Source organism: Lissotriton helveticus, chromosome 6 (assembly GCF_964261635.1).
Source record: "Lissotriton helveticus chromosome 6, aLisHel1.1, whole genome shotgun sequence".
Lineage (NCBI taxonomy): Eukaryota > Metazoa > Chordata > Amphibia > Caudata > Salamandridae > Lissotriton > Lissotriton helveticus.
This window is the reverse complement of record NC_136067.1, coordinates 1,436,547,096-1,436,560,776: the sequence shown is the minus strand read 5'-3', so window position 1 is coordinate 1,436,560,776 and position 13,681 is coordinate 1,436,547,096. Positions and strand designations below refer to the sequence as shown.

The following is a 13,681-nucleotide window of genomic DNA, read 5'->3' as shown; positions in this document are numbered from 1 at the left end:
CAGATTACAGGGAACCAACTGGCTTGGTTGGTCTCCTCAGGGTTTGACACTTCTGCTCAATGTTCTGTTCCATTATCATCGTTGAACCACCGTTTTTGCACATTGGCTGTCTTGCTGACTGGAACAGGCCCCAAAAATCCATTAGAGAAACATTCTGGTTGAGTTGAAAATCTGGATGCCACTCCTGAAGAGTTATTTATTTGGTTTAGCAGTTCTCTTGAGAAGTCCTTCTCTAACAAGGCTCTAGATGGAGCATAGTAGAATATTTATTGCTTAGAAAATGAAAAATTGGTTTACAGAAGAACTGAGGGAGGGGTGAGGAGAGGATGCAAGTGGGTTGAGAGAAAGCAGAGAGAACTAATCATTGAGTTCAAGGCAGCTTGCAGGGCTGCGCAAAGGGGTTGTACAAAACTGACCTCATGTTCAGGAACTCATTTAGTTCAGTATTTTTAAGGAAGCCATGAACATGTGAGTTGTGCTATTTACTCTCTTCACTGAGCTAACTACCCAAAAGTATTTGCAAACAGGCCGGACCTTTGTTTCCCAGACAGATTCTGCCCTCCCCTTTAAAGACTCAATTAAAGTTCTCTGTGTTGATATCACCTTGATTAACATAGGGCTTCTCCTAATGATGGGGGAATGGGAAGGAGTGTAAGTCCTGCATGCGCCCCAGTTCTAGAATTGTCAGACGGAATAAAAGTGACTGGGGAACAAATGTTACAATTGTTTCTTAAACTGAGCCTCCCATGTCAAGCAAGCATGATGAAACCCTTCCAAGGCATCCTAGCTCCAGCTCTGACTTTTATTGCCAATTGAAGATTTGACTCTATTTAGGAGCCAGCTGCCTTGAAGCTAGCATATATCACACTATTCCTTAAAAAAGCATTGACCCTCTATATCAATTACAGGTCAATGAGCAAGCAACCTTTCCTTCATCAGTAAGATCATTCAGACCATTGTGTTTCAGCAAGTGCAGAATCACATACAAGCATTCTCAATTGTGGGCTGTAATCAGTCTGACTGTAAAATTGATCAACAGACTCACTTAGCACTTACAAATATTAAAGACTAGAGCATGTAGCTTCTTGATAAAGGTTGGCATTCTTTTTTTTTCCTCAAAATTCTTGGCCACTTGCAAAACTTTGAAACTTCAAGAAGGAATGGTTTGCATTGAATCAATGCCAATACATCGGTAGGAGTGTTATTGAAGGATAGGACACTGACAATCTTCTGTGACTCTTACCTTTCCAAGATCCTTTGTCTGTGAAGTTCTTTAAGACTGATCAGTTTTCCCACCATTGTTTAACATCTGCATGCAACCATTGGCTGGGTTACTCAGGCAGGAGATATGTGCTTCATTTCTATATGATGTTTGTTAATGATACCCAGTTGGCATTTGCTAGGAAACAGAATGGAAAACATAATTTCGGTGGTGGATGTGATAGAATATGTTGGCCTCAACTGATGGAAAAACTGATGACAAAAGGCTACTTATAGGACATAGGTATTTATTTGATCTGCTCCTATTTCCTTGTCTCTAGTGAAAACTTCTCTAGTCAGGCTGGAACTTGACTTTTCCCTCTCTAGACATACAATAGAGGTCAAAGCCTCCAATGTAAATCTTACATAATTCGACATTCAATCTTTTGTGGCTCTGATTAGGCCACCATTCTTTTGAAAACTGATTACTGGACTTCATAGTTAATAGGTAGCCCAGACTACACCATTGCCCATTTCCAACGGGTATAATGTCCTGCAATTCAAATAATTGAAAAATGGAGACTTTGGGAACATGTCCCAGTGAACATGGGTGCCCTTAGTGGGTAGCTGGTTGCGGCAAGTGGTACCTTCATGAGAATGATTACGACCAATAAAGCTATTCAGTGTTCACGGCTTAACTACCTTAGGGAAAACATATTCACTTACTGGGCTAGTGGTGCTTAAGGGCTAAACCAGGTACCACAATGGATGTTCTGAGGTTGAAGCACTCTTGTAGGGAATGATGTCGCTTTGACTATCTGGGGGAACAGGCTTTGGAATGCTGTGCCTATCCACTTGTACAGCATGCCAGCTTCAGTTAAGCCATAAAGGTTGACCGCTTTGGGTTACATTTTCTCTAAATACAATTTGTATTTGGTCATGTCTTTTTGATGACAGTGGCATTATTTAGGATGACCCAATGAGTCTACTACTCATATGGTTTCATCTTACTTCACAAATAAGATCTCCATTGTATATACTCTACATATGCAGACAAGCAGCATGTTTAGGAGGAGGAGGTGCATCATGGCCCACTCTACGCTTTGCCCCACCCTCACAAATGGTAATTAAAAGCCTATTGTACTCTGCATATCTCATGTGTGTGTGTGCGCGTGTATATATATATATATATATATATATATATGTATGTGTGTGAATGTACATACATTCACTTAAAAATCAAAGATTAAAGAAGCGTTATGCTTAAGAAGAATAACAAGATATTGATGTATGTTAAAAAAACTGAAACTCGCTGACAAAACAAAGGTTAGATTGGCCTTATAGTTAGGTGTTGAAATGATATAGGAACTAAAGTTTAAAATACAAATAAAATTTTATAATTTAGTAAAAACTAACTATAGATCGCGTCCCAATCATGCACTGCTTAGGACCTCACACTTTACATCACTCGTGATATGCTAAATGACATCATTGATACCACTGCTGATGACATTTCAAAGGACATCATTGATGCCATTGCTGATGAAATTTCAAAGTACATCATTGATGACAGTGCTAATGAAATCTCAAAGGACATCGTTGATAATATCACTGTTAGTTCCACTGATGACATCATCCATGTCTCAGCTATTCACATTACTCAAAAAACCCAATGAACCCATACATCATTTGTTGAACGCTGCTACAAAAGGCCTGCAGCCATATACAGCATAGAAGTACGGTGTGTACATGTATGGGTGCATAGGATGTAAATAGCGTAGGCTTTGGAGCAAAGTCTGCTTGTGAGTGGCAACAGTTAAATGGTGCACGGTTTATGAGCCTGTAAAGTTTTGGGTGCAACGAGTTACTCCATGTTAAAAAAGGCTAAGGCTGAACACACTTAGGGGTCGATTAGGATCGCGGACGGACTTGAGTCCGTCCGCGACCCCTGAGGAGGAGGGAACGTCCGCATGGGCTGCGGCGTTCCCTCCGATCTGATTAGGGTGTGACCGCCAGGGTGGCGGTCACATCCTCTATCTCTAACATTGCGGCGGGTGCAGCTTCAAGCTGCACCCGCCCCAATGTAAAAAATGCATGCACAGCATTTGCGTGCACAAAGCGTGCACCCCCCACCACCCCTTCACCCAGGGGGCCCGCAACGGGCCCCCGAAGTGAAGGTCCGTATGCTTTTTCACGGCGGAAAAGCCGCCGTGGAAAAGCATAGAATTGCAGACATCCTAATATGCCTGGCGGTGTCTGATAGACACCACCAGACATGTTAGTGCTTTTCCGCCGCGGTCGGAAGGCGACCGCGGCGGAAAAGCTGCGGACAGATTATCAGACCCACCAGCCATCCTAATTTGGTGGTGGGTCTGTGGAGACTCCGCTGCGGTTTTCCCGCATCCTCCGGGCCGGCGGTGGCTTCCGCCGGCCCGGAGGATGCGGGAATTCCGCAATCATAATGACCCTCTTATTGTGGGCCTTTTTCAGATTTGGGGGTGATTTAAAGCCAAAGCCTATTGTCAAAAGAAGCCAAGCTTCTGTTCAAAATGGATTATTCATCTGTGGCTTTCTTGGCAAATGACCATGGTAAATAAATGCCATATAGTGCTGTAGTCATATTTTAAGTAGTGAAGGTGTATAAGGTGTTCACATTTATTTGCAGAACTTCCCTAATGATTTTAAAGCATTACACATTGCTGAATAATGCACAATGTAGGGTTGACCCACTTACAGATGGTGTAACTCAGTGTGTGGTTGAAGCCATGACTGGATGGCATTTTTTCCAAACTACTGAGGATAGATCATAGGACTTGGCTGATAGTGCCTTATCAGTGGCTAATGCACACCTCAGAACCTCCTTTCTTTAAATTGCGGGTCATGTCATGAGTGATATCATGTGCCAGGTCATAAGCAGTGCATGATAGGGGTGCAGCTATAGTATGTTGACTAAATTATACCTGGCGACTTTCAATGTTTTTCAGTTTTTAAATGATAGATGTTATCTCTTTTCAGCACATAACTATAATGTCACTTTAACCTGTTGTTTTTTCAGTGAATGTCTGGGATTTTTTTTAACCTACTTCAAGATCGTTTTATTATGCCTATCTACAATGTCACTTAAACTGTTGGTGTATTCAGTGATTTTCTGGGCTTTATGATCATATTCAAAATTTAAAATCTGTAAAACTACTTTTCATTGGGCAATCCCACTGTGCTTGGCATGTGGTCATTTACAGAAGGAGAGTGGGAATTGGGCACAAGCCCCATCCTCCGGCCAGGCCCTGCTCCCACCTGTCTGGAAGAAACCAACCTCACAATCCCTGAACTCAGTCTCTAGTTTTGTGCAGAGGAGATTTGCGCAGAGCAGGCTTTCCATCTGGCTAATTTGACATCTTATTTTTTGTGTTGCTGTATTTTTAATTATCATTTTTTTAACCTTTTTTTGGTTTGTAACTTTTAAAAAAACTATATATCATTTTTATAACAATAATACTACTGTTTTTTTACTTTTTTAGTAACTTTTTCTTGTTGGATTTTTTTGTGGTAATTACCCATTTTTTCTTTTATTTCTTACGTTTCCAGTTAATTGTTTTGTGTTGGTGTTTTATATGGTTCTCTATGGCCTTTGAAAAAAAACGTTGGTAGTCTCACCAGAAAAAAAGACATACATGCATTGTGTGCAGTATGTTGCTAAATATTGCGGGCCTCATTTATGAGGTTTTGCTGTAGGGCAGCACAGCAGGCCTTCCTGCTGTGCTGCCCTACAGCAAAAGAAAAGGGCAGGAATACACTGTATCTATCAGATACAGTGCATTCCTGTCCTTTTTGTCTGCGCGTGTGCTCAGTGGGCTGCCATGTGCCAATGCAGTCACCGTTGCACCATGGTGCAAGGGTTCCTGCATTGCGACAGGAAGGGAAACCTTCCTGTACAACAAAAATCACAAGAGGCTTTTTCATCTTTCTATGTGTGCTGCAGAATGCAGCACACGTTAGAAAAAGGAAAAACGAGGAGAAATAAAGATATTTCTCCTCGCTGTGCCTCCCCAGGGGAGGCGTACGTTTTTGGCACTTCCTCAGATTTACGGTTACTCGTAAATCTGGGGCAGTGTCAAAAAGCCATGGATGTTGCTGGGAACGCCCCCAGCAACACACATTGCACTCCAGTTTAATGCCGAAAACTTCGTTAAACGGACCTATATTTATTAGTCAGCAATAAGCCAAAAAAAGTGGCTTAATGCTGCCTGATAAATATCACACAGGCTTCTGCACCAGGGACCATCACTAAAAGTGATGGTCCGGCAGCACAAGGAGCCTCATAAATGAGGCCCTACATTTTTTTCATCCTCTTCTTCTTCTTGTTGCCACAATAATTCAGGTGGTGCATTTTCAAATCCTCTCTGCTTCTTGACCTACTCTTTGCTACCCTTCCTAAGCAATCTGGTTGGGGTTCATAGCCCGCATGTGCTTCCACATACCACTAGTGCCCATTTAGTACTGCTCAGGGTGGACCCTCTGAAGCGCAATTGAACATGGTGAAAGTTAAATTTTACGTATTGATTTCTTTTTCCGCCGAGATGGAAAAGTAAAAGATTTGCAAAACACAGATTCCCGTTCAGGCCTAGTGAAAGGTGCCGCTCTAGATGTTGATGGCAGCGTTATTCCAGCAGAGATAGTGCCTGTGAATGGAGTCGTAGGTGTCTGCTACTCTGGAGTTTGTCCTGAAGCCATGAAGGCAAAGGATTCTGAGGACAGCAGCCTCTCTCTGTAAAATAGCACAATGGTGCTCAGGAAATTGCTTTGTATTTATTATTGAAGACCGTGGGCTGAACACGTTGTGGCCAATCAGCTGTCAGGTTTTCACTAACCATGCTCCCCCCTACCCATTCACACCGTGCAGATATTGAGACATTTTGGGGCATATTTATAAGGAAATGACAGAGTGCAGAGCTGCGGCAAATGTGGCAGTGACAAGCTCAGCCATTTCCAAAATGCAGGGATGTGCCGTATTCACAAAAAGAGGGCACACCACTGTGTTTCCCCTATTGTTGGTATTAGAAGTAGCTGCCTAGTGCCAACACAGACACCCTTGTGCCATAGTGAAAAGGTGCCTGCATAACAGGGAATGATTGTTTATGTGCAGGTTAATGGCATTTAGCTTTTTCTATGTTTGCTGCAGAATGCAGCACACATAGAAAAAACAAAAACGAGGAGAAATAAAAGTATTTCTCATCATCGTACCGTTCTAATGCCTGCTATTGCATGGCATTATTTTTTTATGCTTCCTCATATTTACAGATCCTTGTAAATCTGGGGCAGAGTCAAAAAGCAATGGGTGTTGTGGTGAACACCCACAGCACCACCCATTGAATGCCCCTTCATGCAAACATCTGTGTGAAAGGGTACTATATTTACAAAGCCACTTTTTAAATATGGTGCAGGGCATTGCGCCACCGGAACACCGGTAAAAGTGACGTTCCGGTGGTGTAATCCTCTTGTACATATGCCACTGTATTTTTGTAGGATGGAGACTGATTACTTCAGTTAATGGTAAGACTGGATACATAGGCTGGTAAAGTATTTCGCCTAGAACTACGTACTGCTCAATACTCACGTGCTGGTACTGGGACTTTCCAAAACGTGTTGTGCTTTCTATATTATCTACATGCCCCTAGACCTATGGATACCTCAGATATCTGATCTAGATTAGGACTCTGACCTTCCCTTCAGTGAACAGAAAATATGCATGTCAACAAAACCTCCAGACAACACTCACCACTAGCTATTACCATCTATTCTTACCTCTACACATCCTTGGTGGCATGGTCTCATTGTATAAATGATACGTATGTGCGGAAGGAACTGCTGCGGTGAGGTTGCACAGACAGATATGGAAAATGCAGTGGTGACAACCGCCTTCACCAATTTTACATTTTAAAAAAGGTGTTGCTTGTGACACATTCAGTTATCACTTTATATACACATGACCCAAAAATATTTTGGTTGATCATATTAATTTCTTTCAATGCATGAAAATCTAAAATTCATCAAACAATACAAATGCAAGTAAGAAAACATTCTATATACACTGAGAACATTCACAAAATAATTAGTAAATGGCAATAATGAACATTAGTGCAGGTTTTTAACCCAAAAAAGGAATCACGTAAATAATTGCAAAATAACAATTAACATATTAATACATTATTATGACAAAAGATTGTGCATGGTTTTATGAGGGGACCAGTTCCAGCATTTTTTAAGAACAGAATGTAACAGAACTGAAAAAGATCCTAAAATGAACATGCGAGGTCTTTTGTTTTTTTAAATATGTTTGCAGTGGTCTAACCTTCTGTGTATTTACCTAGCTTACAGCAACATTTAAGTGCCAGGGTACTTGTCAGAAGGCCACTGCAACTTGTGGCACCCATTGCCCCTGCCTGTGCTGCCAATGATATTACCAACATAACTACTAACTACCACACTCAAACAAGTGTGACAGTTCAGACTATTTCAGGACCTCAAAGCTATAAGAATTGCTTGGGAGGCAGTAATTTGTTATATTTAATGAATAGACAACTGTTGTTGCCCTCATCTCTACATTAGATAGACAGCACCACCATGTGGCAGACTGTCATGAGTGCCGGTGTTAATAATTAAGTACTGGTGCTGAGCACCGTAAACCACTGGCTCAAATTAAGCACTGATACTATATCATGACTTTCAGCTGGGCATTTCATATATGCTCTCCAGTTTCCTACTGCGCTGCACTGGCTGGCATAATGGTGGATGCAAAAGCTGTAGCACTGAACAAAGCAGAGACCTGTTTCTGCGGCTTAATACTGCATCCTGGAATGTCTCTGTGCATCCATTTGTAGCGCGAAATACCACACGCTGGCGTGAGTGGGCAGCAGAAGCCAGAAGTTGAGAGGATGGGTCGATGCTCATTCTGCAGCTACCTCTGCATCAGACTTTTTCAAAGATCATAGCCAAGGACAGTGGTTTACAGACTTAGGAAGTAGTCAGACAATTCAAACAGTTATGTGTTGCTTTTGAAAACTCTCAAAGGGACTGACTGCTATGTTTGAAAGGTAACGGTAAAAGAGGAGAGAGGGACCCCTTAAAATAATAAAGGGAAATAAGGATTCCATTGACCCATTTTTTCAAAATACACTGATTATAGATGACAACTATTGAGTGTTATATCCAATTCTTTGTTACAGTTTTTTTATTATTAAAAAAGATTTACAAGGTCACAATTCATTATACGAAATATAAAATTATTTGAAAGCTAACAAATAATACACATTAAAATCAATCTTTACTTTATATTAAAAAACAACACATATGTAACAGTTTACAAAAATTGTAAATAAACAATTTGCAATTATGACCAGCATAAAAGAGACGGACAAATGTAAGACCTAGCCTTTGTCAGTTACAGTTGCACATTTAATTGTACTCAGGACACACAATTACTAAATGGATACAATCAATATTATGCTTATTTGTGCTAGTCCTTAAATTATGCTTTAACAACGGCATTGACGCGTTTCGATGGTTCCAATCAATTGACACCCTCTTTATCAAGACACAGTATTTTTTTCTGTCTCTGTAGTTATATCAATTTGTTTTTCTCTCGTCCCTTGTTTTTATGTAGAGTTTACAGTGTCTTATTAACTTAGATTCTTTAATCACACTTGTTCTTTTATTCGACAGTGCCGGAGAGCTTTATAAATTCCTCTGGGGCTGCCCCTCTATATGGGTCTCATCGTCCTGTGTGTTTGTATCCCTTATTGCGGAGTTTTAGGGTCTGGCTGTCGGCACCGCACGGTTGCTGCAGTGTTAACTGTGTTTCCTCTTGCAATTTACTTTAAAATAGTCCCCCACTTATTTATAATTGTGGGCTTCGGACGTAAAATATTTCTTGGTTACCCAGTTCCGGGTTGCTTTATTTGCTTTTTAAAGCAGTGTTTCCTCGTGCTTCCGAGTGTCGGGTAAACTGGGTAATCAAGAAATATTTTACGTCCGAAGCCCACAATAATAAATAAGTGGGGGACTATTTTAAAGCGAATTGCAAGAGGAAACACACTCAATAGTTGTCATCTATAATCAGTGTATTTTGCAAACCTGGGTCAAGAGAATGCTTCCTTTTGTTGGTATGCTATGTTTTAAACACACTGGTAGACTATTTAACTGTGTTCCAGCCTTAAGTCCCCATTCTCTTCAGGGATCGAAGTGTAATATGAACATAATGGACTTCTATAGAAGATTCATAATGCAAAGAAAAATCTTCCTTATCTATAAAGGATTTACAGCTTTATATCTGTTATAGATTCACATGTGGCTCTAGTGACACCCAATGAGATTGAAGTGATTCATTCGATAAAACATGCACTCACCCAGCCAAACATTTACAAACAAACGGGCCGATTATGATGCCAGACGGACCCGAGTCCATCCGGCATCGTTCTAGAACTGGAAGCGAACGACCTCCAGTAGTCGGTTCCAGCCTATGAATTAGGATGCGACTGAGCCCTTTTCATTCGCAATCCTTTACTTTGCTATGAGAGCATGTATTCCGAATGGAATGCTTGCTCTCATAGCAAATTGCAGGGGTGCAGTTCATCCCTACACCCGGTGGCTGGCACCTCAAGGTGCCTGCCACCGGGTGCGGGGATCAACAAGGGGGCACATTAGGTGCCCTCTAGGCCGCCATTTGGCACCTTTCACCCATGGGGCCCCAAAGCTGTATCCCTCTGCCTTTTTTTCCAGAAAGGCCGGCACAAAAAGGCAGTGGGAAACTGCCATCGTAATCTCTCTGCCGGAAAGAGCCGGACAGGGGATTACTCTGGACCTTCCGAATGGCGGACGCTCCCTCCGAGCCTGTCGTAAGCCATTCGGAAGACTGATTCGGATTCCCTTCCGACCAAACCCATCGAAATGGCTTGGTCAGAGAATCAGTGATTACGATGTGGGTCCGCATCTTAATCGGGCCCAAAGACAGAAAATAGATATTGAAGATAGGGCATTGTGGGTCGTACTTTAATATTATTTAGTCTGGTAACAGATATGTCTATTCATGGTTGATAGCCATAGTTTTGATGTTTAAAAAAACCAATGCACAATTGTTATTATAATCAAGGCAAGCAGTCAGTAGCAATGTATTGCATACACCTGGATCTATAGTAGATTTCGAGCTGTAAATCTTTGATTACCGATAACTTGCTTCTTTTTCTGGCACGTGGCATTAATTCTATCCCTATATTTACAGACTATGATTTTTACATGCATCAGGTTTGAAAAATAATGGTGTATCTGTTTCCTTCTAGGCTTCATGACCTACATAGCAGAGCCTCTCTTTGATGAATGGGTGCGGTTTACAGGAGGCACTCGCCTGTCTGAAAATATGCTTAGCCATCTCAGGAAGAACAAGGCCATCTGGAGGGAATTGCTCCACAAGCAACACACCCAGAGCAACGATCACTTAAATCAAGGGACTGAAAAGAAGGGCGATCAGACTTTGAAAGAAGGAGGAACCCCCTAGCACCTGTCTTACGTCTCCCCCCCCTGCAGCACTTCTGTTCGATTTCTCTCTGGTCGCCAGGTCAGGCCAGCAGAAAGTCCACTAGATGCCAGACCACCATCATGAACTTGGAGTGATGGTGGAAAACACTATAGATGGAGAGACATTGGGGGGAAACGGTTGTAATGAAATCCTGCCATACATTGAAATTGAGCCTTTCCTTCCCAAATGGCAATTCCAGAAAATTGAATTGGGCCTGAAATTTGCTCCGAAGCAATGGGCACGCGGAATGATAGCAAGGGAGAGACAGTGAGCGACGCCATTTGCCACAGCCAGTTTTTCTCTTTTTTTAGTCAGACTGAGTTTATTTTTATTTTTCCATTTTTTTGACAGACTATATTACTCCCACCAACATCAGGAGATTGATCATTGTGTTGCCACATTGAATTACACTGTGACGAAGGCTGGAAGTGGCTTCAGAGGGCTGGAAGAGTCATTTTTAGCCTAGCGGCTGGGCTGCACTTTCAACAACCACCAGCATCAACAAAGCTCAGAGGACCATTTCTGAATGAAGAACTTTTTATTTTTAGTCGGGTCATCATTGAAAACAATAACAATGAAACACAATACCTTTTTAGATTTTGTATTCTGTGCACTAGTTGATGGATCTAAAGCACTGAACTTTAGCCTGCCCTGTACACAAAAGAAGGAAAATGCCAATGTTGTTAATAAGTAATGCCACTTTCGATATGACTCTAGCATCTTCCTGCATCTCCTACAAGGCAGAAGACCATCGTGTACACTTAAAATCTTTCTGACATTAGATAATTCTATCTTTTTTTTCAAATACTTGGTTTAAATGACATGTTTATATCGACACATGCTCGCTTTCTGTAAATACCGCTCTGCTGATTTCCATGCCAAAATTTTAGAATCATTGTACGATCACTATCTGTATAAATGTTGGCACTGTGAACGGAAAGTTGTTATAATATCAAAGAAAGTTTGTAAATATGCTGAAGAGTTTATACGTAATCACGCCAATGTGGTTTGCAGATAAAGGCCTTAACTTTTCCAATTCCTCGTGGTCAGGTCATGTCCCATTTTGTTACCGCCTGCCCACTATCACGTCTGAGTGTTTTGAAGAGTCAAACCTGAGTGGAATCACAGGGCCCGATTCACAGAATGAACTTAAGACTAAATCCTAAACTTACTACTATTTTGGTATTCACATAATGCATTTACTACTTTTGGCATTCACAGAATGAACTTAAGACTCAATCCTAAACTTACCACTATTTTGGTATTCACAGAATGCACTTACTAATTTTGGTATTCGCAGAAGTTAGGATTTTGTCTTAAGTTTGTCTTAAGACAAGCTTAAGACAGACTTAAGACAGACTTAAGTTAGGATTTTGTCTTAAGTCTGTCTTAAGTCTGTCTTAAGTCTGTCTTAAGTTTGTCTTAAGACAAACGTAAGACAAAATCCTAACTTCTGTGAATACCAAAAGTAGTAAGTTCATTCTGTGAATGCCAAAAGTAGTAAGTGCATTCTGTGAATACCAAAATAGTAGTATGTTTAGGATTGAGTCTTAAGTTCATTCTGTGACTCGGGCCCATTGTCACACAGATCTCCACAGTCATTCCATGGAATTATTTTAAATCGTGAGAATGAGGGTAAAAGCGTGTCAGGGCTTTGAAGCCATTCCTTTTTATTTGGATGTCACAGCAGTGGAGGCCACCATTTTGAAAGTCAGTAGCAGAGAATGATTCCTCTCTGTTCCAACGAAAGCAATAGTGACGCCCTAATTGTGGGTAAAAACCATGCCTGCCTATTTCGATTTCGACCCCAATTTCCCCGCGAACGTTTTTGGAGGCTGTTATGTTTTGTATTTTCTGTTCCGTGTCTGAGTCGCGGAAAAGGAAAGAATAGATTGTCAAATGCGTAAAAGAAAAGGAGCTTTTCTTTTTTTACAGAATATCAAAATCGTTCATTAATCATGACAGCACATCCTGCGCAGGGAACGGCCTAACAGCTGCAGGGTCCCAGTTGAAAAGAGGCACCTTGAGCGTTAACAGTGATCTGTCTGTTTTTTGGCTATGAACCATAGTGGAAAACAGTTTATTTCGCATCTTCATGAGTTGTCAAAATACTTTCTATGTGCAATTTGCTCTGCAAAGTGACAGTCGTTTTGTTCTGTACATGGTGTTTTGTTCATAAACCCTACCTTCTGAATCCCTTTGACTTTTCAGTGCTTATCTGTCATTTTTGTATGCTCGTTTTTTCCCATTTTTTTCCTCTTCATAATAGGACAGATTACACAATTTGCTTTAGCTTTAGGTGTTTATTAAAATCCACCAGCATGTTAAGTGGAGCCATATGGCATAGTTGTAATTGTATGCTATTTTACTTAATTTTGTTTTGCTGTGGTAAGTGCTGTTTTGTGGTAGTCGAAATGTTTGGGCATTAGAGTTTCTAAAATGTGGGACATTAACTAAAAAGTGGGGATGATTGGTCCGCCCTATTTTGAGTGCTTAAACACATATACATTCTAAATTGGGGCAAAGGGATATCCGTCGTCTTTTAAAAGATGACCTGCATTCGCCAAACTCTAAATCAGGCCTGTATGTGTAGTCTGTTGTAGACAAAACGTAACAAACTATTTTTCTGTCTCAAAAGAAGAAAAATTGAGAAACATAGCACACCCTTACAGTATGCAATACGATGCTAATCAGGTGTGGGCAAATTAGCTCAGGGAATAAAAACAAGCGTTTGGAAAGCAATAGGTCTCGCATTTTCGAAACTTTGACCTATTGGTATTGTAAATGACAATGCCTTTTATTATTGCTGGTTTTGTAAACACATAAATAAAAAGCAGTGTAATCTACAATGCCAAAAACTCAAAATCACTCAAATGCGAGACCTATTGCATTGCAAATGCTGTGCCAAAAAAT

The 13,681-nt window shown here is 40.9% G+C and overlaps 1 protein-coding gene across 3 annotated transcripts in view; it reads left to right on the top strand.

The window, feature by feature from the left end:
- The window catches only part of PDE7B (phosphodiesterase 7B), a 1,141,924-nt gene extending 1,128,953 nt beyond the window's left edge, over positions 1-12,971 (top strand). For 2 of the 3 annotated variants that reach the window (XM_078649226.1, XM_078649227.1), the window contains one exon: positions 10,533-11,806. In XM_078649226.1, coding sequence (XP_078505352.1) covers positions 10,533-10,747 — 215 coding nt within the window. In that variant the 3' untranslated portion in view covers positions 10,748-11,806. Of the gene's footprint in view, positions 1-10,532 lie in introns of all 3 variants that reach the window. The other variant, XM_078649225.1, reaches the window with a different exon arrangement.
- The last annotated feature ends 710 nt before the right edge of the window (positions 12,972-13,681 follow it).